Source organism: Calonectris borealis, chromosome 13 (assembly GCF_964195595.1).
Source record: "Calonectris borealis chromosome 13, bCalBor7.hap1.2, whole genome shotgun sequence".
Classification (NCBI taxonomy): Eukaryota; Metazoa; Chordata; class Aves; order Procellariiformes; family Procellariidae; genus Calonectris; species Calonectris borealis.
This window is the reverse complement of record NC_134324.1, coordinates 24,607,599-24,628,349: the sequence shown is the minus strand read 5'-3', so window position 1 is coordinate 24,628,349 and position 20,751 is coordinate 24,607,599. Positions and strand designations below refer to the sequence as shown.

At 60.5% G+C, this 20,751-nt stretch overlaps 2 protein-coding genes across 4 annotated transcripts; one reads left to right on the top strand and one right to left on the bottom strand.

Moving 5' to 3' along the window:
• Positions 1–12: 12 nt before the first annotated feature.
• On the bottom strand, positions 13–11,103 carry LOC142087891 (protein eva-1 homolog C-like). Of its 2 annotated transcripts, XM_075162663.1 has the most exons (9): positions 10,327–11,103; positions 8,956–9,567; positions 5,720–5,919; positions 2,453–2,576; positions 2,103–2,255; positions 1,794–1,937; positions 1,562–1,633; positions 1,095–1,184; positions 13–389 (listed from the first exon to the last, which is right to left on the bottom strand). In XM_075162663.1, the coding sequence occupies exons 2-9, from the start codon at positions 9,488–9,490 to the stop codon at positions 13–15; spliced, it is 1,695 nt and encodes a 564-aa protein (XP_075018764.1). In that variant the 5' UTR covers positions 9,491–9,567; positions 10,327–11,103. The 2 variants fall into 2 exon arrangements, with proteins under 2 accessions (XP_075018764.1, XP_075018766.1); XM_075162665.1 differs by lacking the exon at positions 1,095–1,184.
• Positions 11,104–11,287: 184 nt separating this feature from the next.
• On the top strand, positions 11,288–20,751 carry LOC142087893 (chloride intracellular channel protein 2-like). 2 transcript variants are annotated; one of them, XM_075162669.1, is made up of 6 exons: positions 11,490–11,561; positions 16,431–16,540; positions 16,997–17,122; positions 18,192–18,298; positions 18,720–18,901; positions 19,076–20,751. In XM_075162669.1, the coding sequence occupies exons 1-6, from the start codon at positions 11,505–11,507 to the stop codon at positions 19,235–19,237; spliced, it is 744 nt and encodes a 247-aa protein (XP_075018770.1). In that variant the 5' UTR covers positions 11,490–11,504; the 3' UTR covers positions 19,238–20,751. The 2 variants fall into 2 exon arrangements, with proteins under 2 accessions (XP_075018769.1, XP_075018770.1); XM_075162668.1 differs by lacking the exon at positions 16,997–17,122 and having other exon boundaries at positions 11,288–11,561.

Sequence of the window (20,751 nt, the reverse complement as noted above, 5' to 3'; positions counted from 1 at the left end):
TTCTTCCATCTCTTATTTGGTGGCCGATTTGATCTTGTGGATGGCGTATGGGCTTGACTCCTTGGGCATCCAGATCTCCTCCCCGCCGCGGCCCTGGTGCTCCACCGCTCCCTCCATGGCCGCTGTCAGCTCAGGGCCAAAGATGCTGTCGGTGGCCCGGTAGGTGCGGGTGAGGCGTCGGAAGGAGGAGTCCGAGGAGCTGTCATCGGGAAGGTCTTCGTCCTGCTCGTCCCGCAGCTTGGTCCTGCTCAGCTCCGAGCTGCTCCCAAGCTCTGCGTCTTTGAGAGCCTCCTGGAGGAAGGTCGTTTTGGGGCTGATGATGCACAGCAGGAGCATGAGGCCTCCCGAGACCCCACAAAGAAAGTAGAGGCCAACTTTCTCTGGGACACCTGGAGGGAGAAGAGCAAAGAGAGACACCAGGGTACAAACCGCCTCTGCAGGCTGGGGGTATCAGTGCCTAGAAAATCCCCTCTGCTGGGCATATGGGAGGAAGAGGAGGGATGCAGGGATGCCCTCAGCACCCAGGCTGCAGGGGCAGGACAGACCCTGCCCCAGTGATCATGGAAGTGTCACCCAGAGCCTCATCAGCATCCACCAGTGTCCTGAAATGCCCCTTTCCCCATAGGAAACCCCCATTGGGATGCGGGGTAGGCAGCACGGTGGGAGGAATCATCTCGCCAGGATTTAAATGAGTAGTTTCCCCTGCCAAGGGAAATTTTTGCCTGCAGAGAGGTGCTCTCCATCCGTGCCCCTGCAGGCAGGGCAGGAAGGAAGGAGACCCGGCGGGTAATTCAGCCCATTGGAGAAAGAAGGTCTGTGGGCAGGACCACAGCAGCACCGCGACCACCGATGCTGCGGGACCTCGGGGCTCGTTCAGCTTCCGAGCTCCCGCGCTACGTGGCCCCCCCCAAACACAGCATGGGCATTGGTGCCCTCCTCCCTCGTGTGCCTGCTGACCCTGTCAGAGGGGTTTGGGGTCTGGCTGCCTCTGAGCCGAGCCCTGGGCTGAGCAGGGGCATCACAGGACCTGAGCCACCCTCCCAAGCCCCTCCCGCTCCCCCGGGTGCTGCGTGAGAGCTGGGGAGGGCACGTACCCCAAAGGTGGGCAAAAGCTGCCAGAGAGCTAGTAAAAATCATCCGGTCTTCCCGGAGCCTGGAGAACCTGGGCCCTTTGTACCAGCCACCTGCAGCAAACAAGGGGAGGCAGGCTGAGACGCGAGGTGCTCCCCAGTGCCCCGCTGCCCGGCTGCCTGCTCCTGCCTGCCCCCTTCACCACGCCACACTCCTTTCCTTCCCGCACAAGTGCTCCTCTGCCTGCGGGGATGCTCCCTTGCGGGTCCTCCTCTCCCCTGCTCCCAGCAGACCACATCTCTCCAGCCCCTCAGACATGGGCACTGACTGATGGGTGGCTTCAGCCATGGGACAGCAATGCTGGAATGGAGCTGCAGGGCTCGTGCCAGCGGTAGGTACCATGGACGCAAACAGGCCATGGAAGGGGTGGTTCACCCAGGCGTGGACGCGATGCCGCACTGCTTTTGGCATAGCCTCGCCCCCACGTTACCGTGCATGTAGTCCGAGAGCAGGAAGGGGTCTGAAGTGTCAGGGCCCACCTCCTCCAGCAGCTGCTTGGGCACTGCAAGGAGAGCACACACTGAGCATCACCACCCTGCTCATCCCCAGCAGCCCCCTGCCTCCCCAGGGAGCCCCGCGCCCCTGCCTGCATGGCACAGGGTGGGCACAGCAGGGGCTCAGCCAGTGGCCTCCATGCCCCCAGCCCCACGGGTGGCTCTCACCGCAGGTGTAGGAGACTCGCAGCTGTTTCTTCATGCCAGGGAGGCACGGGTCCCCAAAGGTGGCCCAGTCAGCAGCCACGGTGCAGTTCGCCTTGCGGTGGCACTTCTTGGAGACCCTCCGCAGGGCGTCCGGTGCCAAGCACTCTGCAAAGACATGGGGCATGGACCCACAGACAGACCTGCCTGCCCCTGCCCGCTGGGGAGCAGCCAGCTGGGACCAAGGGGCACAGGTACCGCTCAATGGCATACTTGTGCCATGCTCTCTGCATGGCTCCTGGCCCCATTTCTGGCTGAACTGTTCCGGCGTACCTATATGGGGTCTCCCAGTGTTCAGGGCATCGCACTCTGGTTTGCCCCGCAAGAATCGTCCGTAATTTGCAGAATAAATGGCAAGGATGGATTTTGGTCGGCACTGCAGCCTCAGCTTGTCGTTCTCGCACACAGTCTTGACCCGATGGTTCCCTGGGGGGTAACACCACAGAGCGTCCCAACGCATCCCAAATCACCTGCAGCCCCCTCCTCCCTCAGCCCAAGAGAGCTGCCAAGGGCAGGGCTGGAGGAGGGCTGCGAGATACAGGAGGAGCTTGTCTGCCCCTTTCTGAGCAGCCGAGGCCGTGGAAGAGCCCACGCAGCGTTGCCCAGACCCTGCTCCACCTCACCTGGCCGGCACTTGTAGGAAGCAATGAGGTACTTGTGTGTCCCAGGGCACGGGTCCAGCCCAAAGACTTGGCTGTGCACTGAGAACTGGCACCACTGCTGGTCCTGGCACTCAGCCAGCAGCTTCTGGAGAGCAAAACGGGACAGACGTGAAGATGGATGAGGATCCTGATGTTGTTCTCGCCTCCTCTCCCTCAGTGCTATCACCAGGCTCAGGGAAATGGCCTCTCACCCCGCAGAGAGGGTGTTCTGTGGCTGCTCACGGCCCCCCCCGCTGCCGCAGTGACCCTGCTTCATGTGTTGGTTCCTGAATTGGCTCCTCCCCTGCACCCACACAGAGCTGTGTACCGGCACAGGTCTGCCAGTACCTGTGCCAGCACACACACCAGCATCACACCACGCCATGTGTGTGCAGCACCTGTGCAGGCGTGCACGCTAACGCAGCCCCATGCAACACCCATGTAGGCGTGGACACTGACATGCCACTGTGCAACAGCCATGTATGCATGCACATTCACATGGCCCAGTGTGCAGGTGTGCACACTGACACAGTTCTGTGCAAAACCTGTGCAGGCGTGCACTGCGACGCAGCTCCATGCAACACTTGTGCAGGTGTGCACACTGACACAGCTCTGTGCCACACTCGTGCAGGAGTGCACACTGGCACGGCTCCGTGCAACATTCGTGCAGGAGCGCACAGCGACGCGGCCCCGTGCAACACCCGTGCGCTCACGCCCACACGCCCACGCCAGCAGGGCTCCGTGCAATGCACACGCGCGGCCACAAGATGGGGACGAGGGTTCACAGCACCTCGGGCAGCGTCCCCCCTGGGGACCGGGGTGGCCTTTGCCGCTGCCCGCTGTCCCTGCCTGCCCCCGGCGGCCCAAACCCGCGGGGTGGCTGCGCGGGCCCGTGGCTATGGCAGGGATCTCCTGGGCAGCCTGGGCTTGGGCTGGCCGTGGGGCTGTGGCTCCCGGCCCCCTGCATCCTCCTGGGATGCTGGGCATGCTGCAGGCCCCAGCAGCATCAAACCCACAGTCTGAGCAGATGGTGCTGGCGGCGGCGCTGGGGGAGTGGGGCCACGGCTTGTTCCTGACCCTCGCTGCCGCCCCTCTGGGAAATTGTGATTCGGGCCCTGGGATCCCACCACCTGAGATGATGGGATCGTCCCCTCCTCCCCCTCCTCTGTCCCTGTCCGCACCAGCCCAGCACAGGACTGAGCCTCCTCTTGGTCTTCAGTGGCTGCCAGAAGTGAAATTTGAGGAGGAAATGCAACTAATCTCTCTCCCCAGGTTTTGCCTAAACAGAGCTGAGCCTCAGCAGCAGCCTTGCTCTCTGCTCTCCAGACATCCCTTCTCCTCCCACAGCAGCCTCCAGGCAGCAGGCAACCCAGCCCTGTGTGACCACCGTCCCCCGGGTGGAGTGGCTCCATCTTGCTGCAAACCTGAGCTGCACAGATCCTGCTCACAGACCTGCCCTTCGGTCTCCAAACGTCTGTGCCAGGCCGCATCCTCCATCCTGCGCTTGACACATAAGCTCTGGGGGACCCTGACCTGTGTTTGCAGGGTGGTTTGCGGGGCCGGCTTGGTGCTATGCCAGCATGGTCCAGCTCGGTGCTTGCAGAGCTCCTGGGACATGTGGGATGCCGAGAGGGGATCTGTGGCTGGAGTAGGACCGGGCAGCAAGCTCCCAGAGCAGGGAACTGGCCCCTCAGCTCTTGTTCCTCTTCTCCAGCTCCATGTTCCCCTTCCCCACAGGCAGCTGCACGCAGCTGGGTTTGCTGCGGTTTTGGCCCAGCCCTAGCAAGGAGCTGGAACAGGAATAGAAAAGTAACACATGAAACCCTGTCCCCATTGAGGGACCCTCCTGCCAGCTCCCACCACGCGACCCGGCTGCCCTGGGTTTGTCAGAACCCTGTGACCAGGAGGGAGAAGCGGATATGGTTTGGGCGTGCTGTATCTGGCACGGCACGGCGCGTTGCCCATCTCACCCACTCTCCCGCAGCCAGTGGGTGCAGCGTCTCCCCAGCCATGGGTAGAGCTGAGTAACTGGACCAGGGGCTTGCAGCTGGGGCCGAGGAGCATTGCCCGGGCCGAGCAGGGCTCCGGAAAAGGCAGCGACCAGGCTCCTGTGACTACAAGGCCAGCTCCAGCCCCAGGTGCTCCTGCGGGAGGAGGGGGTCATGGGCGAGCGCAGCCCCTGGGAGATGGGGCTCCAGCGTTCAGCCAAGGTTGAAGTTGCTGAGAACTGGAAGAGTTTGGCTGGCAAAGGACACGCACTCGAGGCTTTGCAGAATGAGCGTTACTGCTCTCCTTGTTCTCTCCCAGGTGACTGCTGTGATGCCTGGACTGGGCTGCTGCCAGCTGCAACAGCCAGTCTGGCCCAGGGTACCCCAAGACCATGGATGCTGACGCCAGCCATGCCGGCATGGAGAGCCAGAAGCCAGGGTAAACCTGCAGGATGCCAAGGGATGACATCCCTCCCAGCTCCTCTCTGCCCCATTCCTCAAACTGCTCGTGGTATCTCATGTATGGGGCTGGTGGAAGGCTGATGTCCTCACTGGGCACAGGGTTTTTCCCCAAACACAAAGAGGAATCGAGCACAGCCTCAGCACGGAGCAGGTTGTGGGACTTTTGGAGCAGCCCGGCGAGCGCTTCCTCCAGCCAGACATCAAGCTTTGGAGCAGTCCCTTCCCTTCTGCCATCCCCTGTCTTCCTCCCCTCTCCCTGTGCTTGGCTACTGCAATCAATAGACCCTCCTTTGGACTTGCTTCATTAATCTGCTTCTTGGGAGCTGCCAGCATGGGCAGGTGCTTCTTCTGGCTGGGGAAGAGCCAAGCTCTGTGCTAACCCGAGGGGATGCACCCACAGGGCTGAGCACAGCATCCCTCGTGAGCCCCTGTCCCGCTTCCCGAGCCTGGCACCCCAGCTGCTGCACCACCTCTCTCCAGGACTCTTGCTTTCTCCGAGCCTGCTGTGTCCTGCGGGATTACTCCAAGAGCCAGCTCAGGACGCAGCAGTGTCTCCTGCCAGGCTCGTCTGGCAGGGCTGCCCCACCCTGGGACCCACCGCAGAAGGTCTCGTCCATGCTTACCTCCCAAAAACACTGGGAAAAGGACCCCAAGAGTGAATCCCGATGCCGATGGCAGCAGCCTCCCTCGGGGCACGGGGAGGCTGCGCTGCCTGCAGCCACCCAGCCCAAGCAGGCAGCCCAGTGACCTTGGGAAGGAGGAGTGTGCAACCCGGTCCTCTGGGACCCCCAGCTCTTACCAGGTGGGCGGTGGCGGACATGCACTCGGTGCTCTCCTGGGAGGCATTGCCAGGGCTGGGGCAGAGGTTGGGGCTGGGTACACGACGCCCGTAGAAGGCGCTGAGGATGCTGATGGTGGTCTTGCGAGGACAGACGATGAGGAGCTGCTCTCCGTCGCAGGTATGGGTGGTGTGGTTCCTCAGCACCTTGCGCAGGTACCCTGGAAGGGGAGAGCACGGGCAGTGTTGGCTGGAGGAGACACTGGGACCACGGCGGTGGTGGGGCTTGGGCTCCTGACAGCCGGTGGCAGTGAGGACGTCCTGGGCTGGGGCACTTACAGGGCAAACAGGACCAGACTGGGGCTGCGGCAGAGAAGGCGGGCTTGCAGCAAATCTTATCTCCAGGATTGCAGCCAAGAGCTGGTTAGCAAAGGGAAGTGAAAGCTGGAGGCAGGACGACAGGTCAGAAAAAACACGTATGGAAGAATCCCACGAGGAGTAGTCAAGGGTTTAGAGAAAATCAGGCTTGTTATGGAGACATGGGGAGGAGAGAGCAAGGATGAGCCAGAGATGATGACCCAGAGATGATCACCGGAGTCGGGGAGAGGAGGATGCTTTCTGTCACACAATGCCAAGCCACAAGCTGGAGGAAAGAAGGGTCCAGCAGCTGCTGCGAGCTCCTGCAGTTGGCTGGGTCGGTATGGAAGGGTGCGAGCCACCAGGTCATCATCTGAGCCCAGCTGACCCTGGGTCTCTCTGCTGGAGAAGCCCAGTGCGTCAGTGTGAGCCGTTCCCAGCCCATGGCCTTTCCGATGGGCACTGGCCCTTCTCTCCCTGAATTCTCGGTGCGGGGTATTTCTCTCTTTTAATCCTGCCTCGTTTGTGTCCCAAACCACTTACCCTGTTGATTTCCCTACAAGGCACAGTGAGGTGCCCAGCCTTTAAGAGGGTTTAACACGCAGCTATCAGCTCTGGCTGGTATCAGCTGTGCTGGGTGCTGGGTGAGCGAGGAAGCTGTTTTAATAAAAGCTCTGCAAGCTGCCAGGAGTGCTCTGAGCAGACATCGGTTGCTGGAGGAGGCTGAGGAAGCAGGAAAAGCTGACAAAAAATGATGTGTAGGGTCCTGGATAGAGCAGTTTGCATTAGACCTTGGAGAAAAACAAAAGCAAAGGGGAAGCATCATTTTGAGGCTGGGAACTGCCTTTGGGCACTGGGAACTTTGAGGGCTGCTGGCTGGGTCACAGACCCCAGTCCCCAGCTGTGGGGTCCTTGGAGGGACTCGCACCCCAGCCCCAGCCCAGTGCTGGGGTCCAGGGCAGGACACGCACCCTGTCCCCCAGCCCACAGCTGTGTCAAACTCCCCCAAACCAATACAAGAAGGTGGGAGCGCCGGCTCCCAGCCCCGCACTTCTCCCTCTGTCCCTCTGCAAACTGGTGCCAGGCTCAGCTGCACAAAGGGCCCCTTTCACCTTCCCTGCTGCCGCTAACCCTTTGGTATCTGTGGCCAGCATCCCTCCCAGGAGACGTCAGTGGACGTGACTGGGAGCTGGCCCTGCTCGGAGTTAATCTTTCCCTTGGACACAGGCAGCTGCTGGCATTTCTCCTTGCAAGCCTGGGATGAGCGAGTGGGAGAGCCACAGCCTTGTGCAAGCGAGCCCTTGCTCGCTCCTCTGTGTGCTGGAGGAGAGAGGAAAGGAGAGGCGGAGGACGGTAGATGGCAGCAGACAAGCTGTTTAGCCAGGTCAAAGCTCCAGTGAGATGCAAAGATGCTCCTTGGAGGACACAGAGCTGGATCAGCCCCTGGGGGTGCAGTGCCCACAAAGAGGGGGGCAGGACAAACCCTGTCCTGCCCCTCTCCTCCGGTTGCCCCATATCAGTGGACACGGGGGGCTGTGAGGGGCATGGGACCCTGCCCGGGCTGTGGCCCCCATCTCCATCCTCTGCATCCCCTGCAGCAGCTCCATGCCTGTGGCCGCAGCCAGGCTCTTGTGCAGGCTTCAGAGCTGCCTGGGGCTCGACTTTTGCCTGGCATCAACTCCAAACCCGCCTGCCCATCCCCAAGACGGCTGGCGGTGGGGCTGCCTAATCCCCCGCTGCCAGGCCAGCCCTGGGCACAGCGGGCTGAGCCAAATCCTGGGGGTGGTGGGGGATATGGAGGAAGAACAGGGGGAGAAATGGGTTTCCCCAAATCCAGCCTGCCTCGCAGCAGGCACCCTCCTCTGCTGCCATGCTGGCTGGCAGCACCAGTGGTTTGTTTTTTAAAACTGAGGCTCAAACAGGGCCACAGGGACAGAGGTTTCTCCATCACACCATTTTGGGGCAGTGAGCAATTGCGAAGATGGGGTTTTTTTTTTGGGTGAAACCATGAAACGGAGGCTGCAGGCAGATTTTGTGAGTGATTCCGGTTGCCTGCGGGTGCTGCTGACTCAGTCCCTGATGGTGCGGTTGTGCAGTTAGCTCTGCCCAGATGAAATCACATCCTCCCCGCCGCAGCCCGCCCTGCCGCGCTCAGTGGCATTGTGCCGGGCTCTCGCGCCGCCTGGGCCCGGCAGAGCGGAGTGGAAGGTGTGTGTGGCTGTTTCTAGAAGTTCCCTCAGAGGAACGGCAGCCCCCGGGCGTCCAGCCTGCCTGCACCTGTCCCGATTGTCCCAAGCGCTGGAGTGCAAGGGATCCCAAATTTCTGTCTCGGCTACATCTGTAAGGCTCACCAGCGCTGCTCCTGGGGAGAGGATCTGGCCCTTGCTGTGCCTTGTGGTAGTGCAGCCCCCTACTCACAGGTAGCTCTGGCTGGGGAGCGCAGCCACCAGCTCCGGCCAGGGACCGGGCAGCGCTTCAGCCCATCTCTTCCCTCGCCTTCTCAGAGCAGCAAAGGCTTGCAGGGGAGCCCTGCGTGCTCCAGGAGCCTTCAGCTGTACACACTGCCCAGCCCGGAGGCCAGGGGGGTCTCAGGAAAGCTCGGGGACTGTCTTAAGATTCATTTTTTTTGCATTTCTGCCTCCAAACTGTCCAAGGGAGCGTAGCAGCAGTGGGGGGAGCCGCTCCCTCGCTCACACTGGGGCTGCGGGACATGCATGGGGTGTTTTCAGATCCCAGCTCTGCTGAGGGGATAAAAAACCCCAGTTCTTTTGGCAAACTCCCTCTGGCCTGCACTGGTTTGTGCCTCGCTTGTCCCTACCCCACCAACCCAGCTGTCACTTCGCCCTCCACTCGGCGCAGTCCCCGGCATCCCTCGTCGCCCTGCCCATGCCCCGACTCACCGGAGAGCTCCGGGCTGGCCTCCAGCCCCACGGCCAGGCAGAGGAGGACCAGGGCTGCTGCTGGCCCCACCAGCCCGGCCATGGCACAACCGCTGCTGGCTCTGCTGCGTCCCACCAGGCAGCCTCTGCTGGTCTGGTCCTCGGCAGCGGCTGGCGCCGGGGCTGGCAGTACGCGGGGACAATGGCTCGCTTCTCTGCCCTGCCAAAGCGCCGGGGCCGGGCGGGCGCCTGCGTACCCGCTCTTTGTCTGCTGCCCAGGGCAAGGGGCTGCTCTGGACAGCTGGGACACTCTCAGCACAGGGACACCTCCCACTGGGAGGGAGGGACATGTTTTCAAAGGCGCTCCGTGGCTGGTGAGCAGGTGCCGTGCCTTGGCATCACCGTCGCCGGTGAAGAAACCAGCAGCCCTTTCCCTCCCGCCTCCGTTTTCCCCCGAGCAGAGGGACAGGGCTTGGCGAGGTTTCCAGCATGCCCCCTGCTTTCTCACAGACACGGTGAGGCAGAAATCCGGATACATGTGTGCCGTAATCTCCATCTCGGCAAATGTCCGGCCATTCACTGTTTGAGGAGGAAGGGAAGGGCTGCCTGCGCTGCCTCCCAAGGCGGCTGTTCCTGCAGAAAAGGTAAACGCCCTCCCTGCATCAAACACCACAGGCAGGGACCTCTTTGCTAGTGCCCTTCTGCCCCCACAGCATCCACAGGGCCAGATATCCGGCGCTCCGATATCTCGCGAGGAGGGCACCGTGCCATCCCCGTGACCCTCGCCCCGCAGGAGTTAAATCCCTGCCGGCTGCTTCAGCTGACAGCTTGGAGGGAAGCACAACGGGCAGAAGCTGCTCGCTCTGTCCCCAGGCTGAGGTCAGCAGAGAAGGCAGCAGCTGGCAGTGCCAGGGGCCGGCGCAGCTCCCCGCAGGCTCAGCATCACTTGGGGAGGGGCGGCAAGGGGGCTGCCGGGATGGCAGCAGGGACCGGCACACATCACCCAGGGATCTGCAGCGGGAGCTGGGTGGGGGAGGCGAGATAGGCGCTGAGCTCGTGCTGAGGGTGCTGCCGTGGCGCTGCTTGGCACTCACAACGCCATTAATTCATCCCTCTCACTTATGAGAACACCAGGCAGAGTTTCCTGTCCCATTGGGTGGAGTTTCAAGTTCTCCAAAAGCTTTGATGAGGCAGAAAGAAAAATGCCCTCCAGCCCCTCCTGTGCAGCCACCAGTGTAAGCACCACTCTGGGCTGTGCAGCAGTACCCAGGAGAAACATCTCCCTTGGGGAGACTCCTCCAGAAGCCTACAAAATAATTTCCCAGCCTAATTGCCTCGGGGTGGATGCTTTCTTATCAGGATTTGATTATTTTTAGGAAAGTCTGAGCTTACCCAAGCTGGGGGGTGCTGAGTCAACCAATCAAGATCCCCATTTCATGAAAAAAAATGGGGTCCCGAGGTGCAAGACAGGACTCGCCCAGGAGAGGAGTTAAGCCCATGGGTGCTGGGAAGTCGTGTCTGCTGGGACGGCAGCCAGGATGATCTGACGGCAAACGTTTCCCTCCCATCCTGGGGAGGAAAGCAAGCCGGTCATCCTTCCTGCGAAACAGCCCAAATTCCAGGAACGGGGCCCTGCCGGGGGTCAGCCCTGGAGACACCCCTTCCCATCACCCCGCCATGCACCGCCCTGGCTGGGCTGCTGCCAGCAGCGCTCTGGCGTTCCCCGCTGCACCCCGACACGCTCCAGCCTCTTTGCTTTCCCTCCTTGGCTGTTTTGCAATCCTTCTTGCCCGAGGTCTGCGCCCTGGCAGCGCTCGGCCAGCTGCAGAGAGCCAGTGGCAGGCGGCCAGGCTGCCCCGCTCGGCTCCCCTGAACCCTTGCCCTGCTCAGCCCCCACTGCTTGCAGCGGGGGGTGCTCAGAGGAGCCCACCCGGGGAGACCCCCGGGGGGGGTGGGCAGGGAGAGGAGCTGTACCCTCCTCCCGGCAGCTGCCCCTCGTGATGTAGGAGCAGGAGGGGGGAAAGCAGTGGGAAGGTCAGCTCAGTTCGCCCCAAAGAGATAAAGAAGCGGCGAGCCCTGGGGCACTGGTGTCCGGGCGACGGGTGGGAGGATGGCGAAGGGACAAGACCAGACCGGAGCGGCACGAGGAGTGGCAGGCGAGACGCTTCCTCTGCAAAACCCCCCCCGCTGCCAGCTGGGAGGAGATGGCAGCGGTGCCGGGGCTGCCTAGGCCTCCAGCCCACTGCTCGGAGGCACCGGGGCAATGCCTGGGCGGGTGCGATAGACTGGAAGGGGACCCGTGAACACGTCCAGATAGACCCGTGCTGAGTCATGGCTGGGAGGCCCCGCAGCTTCCCCCTCCCCGCTGGCAGGTCCCGGCGCACACACCATCGCTCCTCCCCGCTTCAAAAGGAAGGAAGGGGCAAGCCCCAGCCCTCCGCAGGGCGCGAGCGCAGCTGAGGTACTCGAGCCGCCAGCCCTCGGAAAGCCTCCTCCGTCGGAGCTCCGCAAAGGACGGACCAACTCACCGCAGCAGTGAGCGGCCAGCGGTCCCTCCCCACGCTGCCAGGATGGAGAGTCGGCAGCACAACGCCACCAAGGAGCCTGAGATCGAGCTGTTTGTGAAGGTGGGTCTCGGGGCGGATCGTTGCTCTTTGGCAGTTCCCTGCAGGCTCATCCTCACCAGGCTCCAGCTAGGCGTAAGCGGTGGAAATTCGAGGGTGTCTTCACGTTTTGGAAGGCTGGAGATGGGTGCGAAGTTTGAGATCACTTGCTATGAAGGCTGGCTAAGCAGGTGCCCAGAGGAGGAGACCAGGCACGCAGAGGCACAGGGACCGGTGGGGTATCATGCCCAGCATCCTGGAAGATGCCCTGGTCTCGCGGTGGTTGTGTACCCCAGGGGAACGGCGCAGCTGGTGTAACGAAGGAGCGGGCACACGTGTGCCTCTCGAAACCCAGATAAGACAAGCCCCAGCCTGGGAACAGCAAGCGGGAGGGCTGAGAGCAGCCACTTCAGCTTCTCCTGCAAGCTAGGGTTGTGAAACAGAGCGTGGATGGCTTGGGGAGCCAGCGTGGGTGCCCACATGTGGGTGGGATGGGGCAGCTTCGCAGAGCAGCCCGGGGCGATTATTTGCTGGAAATGTTTTTTTTTTTTCCCCTGTTAAGCAATTTTCCGAAACTTCGCCTGGAACATTTTAACACTCGAGTTCAAAATATTTGGAGCGGACATGCAGGGTGTAGCAAGAGAGGAGCCGAAGCTGGCAGCTGGTAACTGCATGTGCCAGCAGCAATGCCAGCAGGGCCCCGGGACACGCTGTCAAGTGGCAGCGGCCAGGGAGAGCGATGCCTCCCTGTGCCACCAATCGAGGTTTTAAGGGCAGTTTCCCCGCAGCTGCTTAGGCCCGCGGGCTTTGTTCCTCTCCTCCTAGGGCAGCTCGGTGCCCAAAAGGACGGCTGTGCCTGGCTGCAGGCACTGGCTTCCCTGGCGCAGGCACCTGGCAGTGCTGGACACCATGCGGCGCCTTGCTTGGGTCGTAGTTGGAAATACCTGTTGGAAAGGATTATGTGAGCCTTCGCGGGAGGGATCTCCTCCATCCCCTTGCCAAAACTGTGGCCACAGTGGTGCTTGCCAGGCGCCAAGCTCGGCTGAGGTGAATCCAGACAAGTGTATTTTCTTCGTGAAAGTAATTTGGGTCTTGAGTTCCCTTCTTAGCACCACTTTTTGCCCGGGATGGCTGGGGAGAAAAGAAAACGATACATGACTGCAATGGCGGCAGCACCTTCAAGGGGGTTTTCAGAGGGAAGGGAAACAGAAAACAAAGCAGCAGCATCGTCAGGACTTCCCCTATGCCTTAATTTAGCGCAAAGAAAACCTTCTGGCTTGTCTGTTAACAAATTGATGCTGTGCCTCCTTCTCCTACCCTTCAGGACCCAGTTTTACCAAAGTCACAGCAGCTCCCGGCTGCAGGCAGGCACCCTCCCGTGCCATCAGCACCTCTCACCTCTCCTGGGCCGGGGTCTGCCCTGAGACGCGGCTGCTGGTGTAACCCGTGGTAGCCATAAATCACGGGGGGAGCCGGTGCTCCTGCAAGCGCCCACCAGCACGCTGCCCCTGCCCGGCTTTCACTTTGGCAAATGCTGAAGTTAACTTGGCAAGGATGGGGAGGGTGCGAAGCAGCTTCCGCATCGTCTTCGGGTTGGGGCGGGTGGTCCCCAAAGGGCTGGCAATTTCTTACCTTGCCGTGGTCCCAGTGAGAGCATCGTCCCACAGGCTCGGGGGCTCTCCCTGCCCGGGAGGAGGCTCTGCCCCTTAGCCCCATGAGGTGTTTAGCCACCCCCAAAGCTGCTTTCTGGCTTTCGGGCTGGCTGTAGGAACCATGGGCAGGTCACAGTGGGTGTTGAGCACTTAGCAGTGCCCCAAGCATGCAGAGCTGCTCCCTCCTCCCACTGCATTTCATGCTGTTTCGCCGAGGGGGAAACCACAGGAACTGCTAAGTAACTTCGGGGTTTTAATGCCTCATGCAGCCTCGTGAGGCCTCAGAGAGTTGGGGCTAAAAACCTGCACCTCCCTGGAGATGCTGTACTAGCCCACGCTAGGTTTATCCATCGTCCGGAGGGGAAGAGTGAGGAAAGTCAGTCTGGGGGGGCTGCGGGCTCTGCACCCCCCGCCCTGGTCCCTGCTGCAGCCCGGGGAGGGCAGGGGAAGAGGCTCTCTCTGGAGAAGGAAGTGAAGAGCGATGACTTCCCCGCCATGCTGCTTGGTTTTTGCTGAGGGTGTGTGGCTACGAGTGTCCCAAACCCCTTTCCCCTGAGCTCCTCTGGCTCCTGGAGGGCTCTCCCCATGGCCACACGGGTGCCAGCAGGGCCGTGCCAGAGCCTGGTGCCCATCTCGGCAGCGCCCGAGCGCTGGTGGACCTGCCCTCTGCTTCCTCCAGATAAAGATTTGGCTCTGAGCATCCTAGGATGGGCCTGGCTTGATTTTTTTTCCCTGCAGAGGCCATCCTGATTTTCCTTTCACTCTGGTCCAAAATTCCCCATCTTTCTATTTTTAAAAGACAAGGGGGAAAACCAGCCTGAGCTGCTCAGAGGCTGAAGCTACAAGACAAGCACAGAGAAGCCTGAAGCAGGCAAGCACAGCCTGAGCCCAGAGCAGCCCCAGTGAGGGACATCCCGCCCACCCAACCATCCCCTCCAGCACCACTGTTGCTCCACCAGAGCCGCTCGCTGCCTTGGCTCAGCACAACAGCTCCCGTGGGGCCAAGAAGATAAATTGCAATTAAGCCCCCTCGCTCCCAGCCTTGTGCTGCATGAGGAAAGCAAAGGGGAGCGCAGCCGGCTGGCTGCCCTCTCCTCTGCCACCAGCAAGGGCCTTCTCAGGGGAGCAGGGAGGAAAGCGTCGGTCCTCGTGCCAGGTAGCCACAAAAGCACCTTCGGAGCTGTTGGTGTTGGAGATGCTCTAAAGGATGGCATTAGTTTTGGCTTGTAGGTGCCAGCGACGATGGAGAGGGGAAGGGGAGCAGAGATGCCCTGCTGTCATGTGGACAGGTAGCCCTTGTGGCTGTTTTCTTATTCTGCCCTCCAGCTCCCTCACAGGACGTCTGGTACACAATTTTATCTGTTACCAAAGAAACCTTATTTGTTATAAGCTGACATGGGACGCTCCTGAGCAGCAGCTACCCACGAGCATTTCTTATTAATAGCCAGCAAAAAGTCTCATGTGTGAATTCAGCTTCACTTCTGGCTATATTCCAAAGAATCAATACATTTCTCAGTTCCCATTTCCTGTCTCAGGAGCATCATTTCATGACAGCTGAGCATAGGAAATACTGGTTAAAAGTCATTTTCATTCCTCTGGAAGGACTAAAATGTGTTGGCATAGTGGAAAAGCAGACCATCACCTCCAGCTGACCACTCGGAGTGTCAGGGTTTTGTTTTGGTCATTTTACCGTCTCCCTTAGGGTGAGTTTGAGGCTGGTGTATCTCTGCTGGAGAAGCTGAGCACTCCAGAGTCCACAGGTTTCTGGCACCTGTACATACAGACAGGTGACTCGTAGCATTTACCTCCAGCCACAGGTCTCTGCATCTTCTGCTAATGAAGCATCCTCAGCCATCCTGTCTTTGGGACCCCTGGAGCCACCTCCAGCTGCCCTCCCTGGATGTTATTGCTGCTACTCGGCTTCTGCACCACCAGATCCTCCCAAATCTCATCACCCTCCTGCTTGCCAGCTGATATTAAGGCTCAGCACAGAGCCGCAGGGCACGAGCCGTCTCACCGGGGCTCACGGGCTGACACAAGCTGCTCTGTGGGAGCAGCATCCCTCCATGAAGGAGCTGGCGTGAGCCGTGCTGCTCCTCCCTGCAGTGGCAGGACTGCCACATGTGCCGGAGAACTATGGTTCACGTGCAGCTGAGGAACCAGTTAATTCTCTTAAAGAAGTTGAGTTTCCTGTGAGCCATTTTACCTCTCATACCACGGCGCAACTTCCCTCTCTGAGCAGCATCTGTGCCAGTTTTCATGCACTGGGGGGAACCTGCCCCATTCCTCTTGACCAAACTCCTCTTAAGGAGTTTCAGTCCTTTTTGCAAAGGATATTTTCAGCTGCTACATAGCAAGGAAATGGGCTTCACTCCACCTGCTGCTGCTTTCCCTTGTGATTGCTGAATGGGCATCATCTGGGTGAGACCCTGATGAGGGAGCCCTGGTGGGAGTCAGGCAGGTGGTCCAAGCTCCTCACTTTCCCACGTCCCCCCTGCTGTTTGACCCCGTCCTGGTCACAGAGCAGCCCCCTGAGTGCTGAGATGCCATGGCTGTGTCCGTGCAGAGGGCTTGAAAGAGACTGTCTCCACATGATCGAAGCTTTAGGAGCTGACATGAGGCTCCATTCCCCACCAATGCTGGGTGGGATGCCAGCACGAATTCATCTCTGCACAGCCCCACCACCCACCGCCCCTTCTCCTCCCTGAGGCTGAGGAGGCTTGCTTGGGTGGTTCTTGGCCATCATCAGCCTGGGGAAGTCATGCCTACGTTCGTTAAATGCACACAAAACCGGAGGCAGACACTAATAGCACACGAAAACAAACCGCTCTTTTCCTGGCAAACATGAGCACATTTCCCTTCTCGCCGCCCTCTCCAGCCTGGCCTCCCAGCCAAGCGGACCCTCCCTTCCTCCCCATCCATCAGCAATCACCCTCCACCTCCTTCCCCTGCCTCCTTCCCCTCTTCCTCCTGGCTTTGTCTCACATTCCTGGGAAGGATCCGGCCCCGGGCATCCTGAGGATGCTCGCTGATGCTTTCTAGTGGCTCAGGGAGGGGATCCTACAGCCGAGCCCTGGTGCCGGGAGGGGCTCCCTGCAGCATGCAATGCCAGGCTGCTGGGCCAAGCCCTCCGTCTGCCTTCCTCCGGAGGCCGGCTCTGATGGCTCTCCACCTCCATCCTACCTGGGCTGGGTAAGCCCAGCCGGTGGGTTAAATCCTCATTTCTCTGCTTTCCCGGCAGGCTGGTCTGGATGGAGAAAACATCGGAAACTGCCCCTTCTGCCAGCGCCTCTTCATGGTGCTGTGGCTCAAAGGGGTCAAGTTCAATGTCACCACGGTGGACATGACCAGGTGAGACGGCACCAGAGCCCAGCCCTGTGCCAGCAGTGGGGCGAGACACCCCTGACTCAGCTCCCTTTCAGCACTTTCCTCCCTCCCACCCGCGCCGCAGCCAGCATGTGACCGTGAGAGGGACAGGGGTGACAGTCCCTGCCCTCACACTGCCCGTCACGCCGTGGGGTGCAGGGAGTGGGCCAGCACAGAGCTCCAGCCACATGCCAACACGTGCATGGCACAGGGACACCCTGTCCTGCTGGATGCGGGTACAAGTCTGAGGCACCACACGGCAGACCAAGAGGCTGGGGGCACTTCTCAGCCTCCCAAACCCAGCAGAGCATGCAAGTGGGGATGCTCCTGGTCCTGCGCCCCCTCCCACACACCCACCTCAGCCTTGTCCATTCACCCCGGGGAGGCTGGCAGATGCAGACAGGCTGCAGACTCAGAGCCCACTTATTTTCTCCACTCCAGGAAACCTGAAGAGTTGAAAGATTTAGCGCCAGGCACCAACCCACCCTTCTTGCTGTTCAACAAGGAGCTGAAAACAGACTTCATTAAGATCGAGGAGTTCCTGGAGCAGACCCTGGGCCCACCCACGTAATTGCAAGCTCGCTCCTTCCCCCTTTTGGGGCCCGGTGGGCACGCCGCAGCATTGCGTAGTGCTCGGCAGATTGGGAAACCGAGGCAGGGTTCCAGCAGGTGCCTGAGAGCAGCTGGGGGACGGGGCTGGCTCACCACCTAGCACCCTGAGCTGTGCTCTGCAGAGCCAGGGGTTGTGATGCCGAGGGGCTGCGTCCCCCAGGGAAAGCGGTGGGTTGGGCTGCAAGGAGACGGGGATGGGCTAGGATGGAAAACAATGGGAGGAAATGCACTGGTCCCTTGGTGCAGGCAGGGCTGTGGGGGGAAGAGGGAGAGCAGGGGAGGTCCCTGCAGGCGTGGGCACCCCCTGGGAGCTGGTGGTTTTGCAGCTGGCTGTGGCAGTTGGTGTCGAGACAGAGGGGAAACATGAGACCCCCTTTGCCCGCTCGTATCCGGTGCACGCAGCTGAGTGAAAGCAAATGCCCTTGCTTGAATGCAGCAGCACAGCTGGCCCAAAGGGCTGCCGGGGGGGGCCTGTCCCCCCTGAGCTCATGCAGGGCACTGCCCGCAGCCCGCCAAGCCAGCCCACCTCATGTCCTGTGCGGCTGCAAGCCCTCCCGCCGCGTGCAAAAGAGGAAGCTTCAAATGCGTTTGTCATTCCGCCTCCTTGGACGTGTCTGCCCTTGCAATGTGCCCTGAGACGCATCAGCAAACAAGAGACTGTTCCTGAGGAAGTCATGGGAGCTTCTGGCTTCCCCGGACCCCTCCCGTGCCAACACGTGTCCTCTGGGCTGTGCCAGAGCTGCCTGCAGGCAGAGCTCTGCCCTGTGATGCCACCAGTGTCCTCAAACCAGTGTCCCCAAACCGTGGAGTTTTCCCCTAGCAAACACCCAAGGTAATACAGCTCCCAGGGTGGCAGCTGCAGTAATTTAAAGCATCACCATTCTCCCACAATCAGCTGAATATCACCGGCATCCTCCAGTACCAGCCCTGGGCACCATGGCCCAGGAGATAACGCAGCTGAGGACCACGCAGTTGAATCTCTGCCTCCATCCTTGCCTGCACTGACACGAGTGTCTCTTTAAAGGTATCCGCACCTGAGCCCCAAGTACAAGGAGTCGTTCGATGTGGGGAGTGACATCTTTGCCAAGTTCTCGGCGTACATCAAGAACCCACGCAAGGAAGCAAATATCAGTAAGAAATGCGGGTGGGGGCTGTGGAGCTGTGATCTGCCATGCTGGGGGGGCGGAGAGATGCTTTTGTCTGCGGGCAAATCCTGCCACCAGATTAGCGCTCCTGTTGCCTTTCCACCAAAGCCTCCTTGGCGAGCGAAGGAGCGGGCAGGAAGGGTGAAGGCAGTCCTGTGCTCCTCGGGGCTAACGCTCCCGTGTGCAGGCGCTGAGGAGAGCGGGTCCTGGAGGAGAGCATGGGGTGATGCTGCTGGGATCCCCTGGGAGCAGAGACTCTGGCCAGGGTGCAGTGCTGTGCACCACCGGTGTGGCCCTGAGGGCTTTGTCCCTGTATGCAAAGCCTGGGAGAGGCTCGGCCACCCTGGCACAGCCCAGGGCTGTGCTGGGAGCCCAGGCTAACTGCACTTGTTTCCCTGCCCACCCAGATTTCGAGAAGGCCCTGCTGCGGGAGTTTCAGCGGCTGGATGTCTACCTAAACACTCCTCTCCCCGAGGAGATTGACCAGGACAGCGTGGAGGACATCACTGTCTCCAAGAGGAAATTCCTGGACGGAGACCACCTGACGTTGGCTGATTGCAACCTCCTGCCCAAACTGCATATCATCAAGGTAATGGCACCGGCTCCCAGGGCCAAGGTGGGGGCACCTGCTCCAAGAGGGGGTGACAGGGTAGGGTGATGCAAACAGGGGGCTGGGGGGTCCCATATTTGTTCCCCCCCCAGCCAGAGAACAAATCTTCCTCAGGTCTGAGAAGTCTCGGCCTCCTCCTCCTCTCCTCTCTAGATCGCAGCCAAAAAGTACCGCGACTTCGAGATCCCAGCGGACATGACGGGCGTCTGGCGCTACCTCAACAATGCCTATGCCTGCGATGAGTTCAGCCACACGTGTCCCGCGGACGAGGAGATAGAGCACACCTACGCCAGCGTCGCCAGGAAGATGACCTAACCCCACTGCGGGGTGCGCCGGCAGCACTGCCCCTGGCCGAGCCCTCCACCTCCGCAGTCCTGACACAACCAAACCCCAGCCGAGGGAGGGACTGGAGGGGGTTTACGGCATCGCTACCCCCCGCCTTTCAGAAATAGCGCATTGCTTCACAGCCCCCTGCCGCTCCCTCCTCCTCCTCTGCCGGCTGGCTGCAGCCCCCGCGCGCTGTCGGTGCTGACCGCGTGTACGGACTGACCCCTGCACGGCTGCAGTGGCAACTGCATCCCTACTCCCTGAAAACGCGTCTCGTGGGCCTGTGACCACGCATCATGGGAAAAGCCAAGTGCTACTTCCGCAGCGGCACTTTGGTAGAAGAGATGAGACCCCCCAAACGGCTGGTCCAGCCCTGCCTCCCCGTCCGCTGCTGGAGCTGCTCTGCTGTGCCAGTGCAGTCCCAGTCGTCCCATATGCTCGGGAAGAGGCGTCCCGGGATCCCAGCGCATCACCTGGCCTGCAGCTGTTTGAATTCGCCCGGTCGCCCTTCTCCACAGCACTGCGCAGCCTGCGTTTGGGCAAGCCCTCTCTTCCACCAAGGCATCCAAGCTCCATCTGAAGACACCAAAAGGCTCTGCCCCCGGTAGTTTATTGCAGTGACAAATTATTCTCACTGCTAGAGAGCTGTAATGTGCATCTAACTCCCCATTAGGACATGGGGGCTGGAAGATGCTGGGGATGATGCCTGGCGTGGAGGTGCCAGGACCTGCTGTGGGAGGGAAGGAGGGGTGCGGGGACTCATGAAGGGCTGAGGATGGAGTGCTGAGGATCAGGGCATCTCTCCCACATGTGCCAGCACCCAGGGCCATGTGCTGCTGGCTGCAGGGTCCCGCCTGGCTCCTGTGAGCTAAGAAACCTCTCCCTGACTTGCAGGACACTGCAGGAGATGCAGCCATGTGCAGCTCCAGCTCCACCACTCCCTCCCCTGTCCCCACCAACATTTCAGGTGCCTGACTGGGAGACGGAGGCATGGGGTAGGGCATCCATCTGGTGTCCACACCCCAGTACCAGAGAGCCTAAGAGAGCAGGCAAAAGCTGCTTTCCAAAGCACTGTGTCTGTAGGAGGTTTGTGGGCAGGTTTGGTGCTCCCTGGCTCAGCGTTGTGCCTTCCCGTCCAGTGTCGCTGATGCAAGAGGAGTCAAAGCCGCTCTGCACAGCCATGACATCCCATCCTCCCCCATCTGATACCTCCAGCTCCCCCAAGGGCTCCTGCCAGTGCCTGTGAATTCAGCCAGACCTCCCCAGCCACCCCCGCGGGCAAAAAAATACTGTACAGTGAGTGTGGTGGGTCCTGCGGGGACACGGCGAAGGCAGAACCCCCCTCCAGCCCTCACTGCCACTTCCCTCTTTGCACTAAAAGGTGTGTCCTTGCAAGCCTGCCTCTGATAGCACCGGGTTTGGGGACTGGTTTGTTATTAATGGGTTTTGGTTTGTTTGGTTTTTTTAAACTAAGAACAGCAATAAACTATATTTTAATATGC

Coding starts and splice junctions, on each gene's coding strand:
- LOC142087891 (XM_075162663.1), bottom strand. CDS start 9,490: ATGGAGATTACGGCACACATGTATCCGGATTTCTGCCTCACCGTGTCT. Junction 1,938..2,102: donor CACTGGGAGACCCCATATAG/GTACGCCGGAAC, acceptor ATGTCTTTGCAG/AGTGCTTGGCACCGGACGCC. Junction 1,634..1,793: donor GCGAGTCTCCTACACCTGCG/GTGAGAGCCACC, acceptor CTCTCCTTGCAG/TGCCCAAGCAGCTGCTGGAG.
- LOC142087893 (XM_075162669.1), top strand. CDS start 11,505: ATGGAGAGTCGGCAGCACAACGCCACCAAGGAGCCTGAGATCGAGCTG. Junction 11,562..16,430: donor AGATCGAGCTGTTTGTGAAG/GTGGGTCTCGGG, acceptor CTTTCCCGGCAG/GCTGGTCTGGATGGAGAAAA. Junction 18,902..19,075: donor CCAAACTGCATATCATCAAG/GTAATGGCACCG, acceptor TCTCCTCTCTAG/ATCGCAGCCAAAAAGTACCG.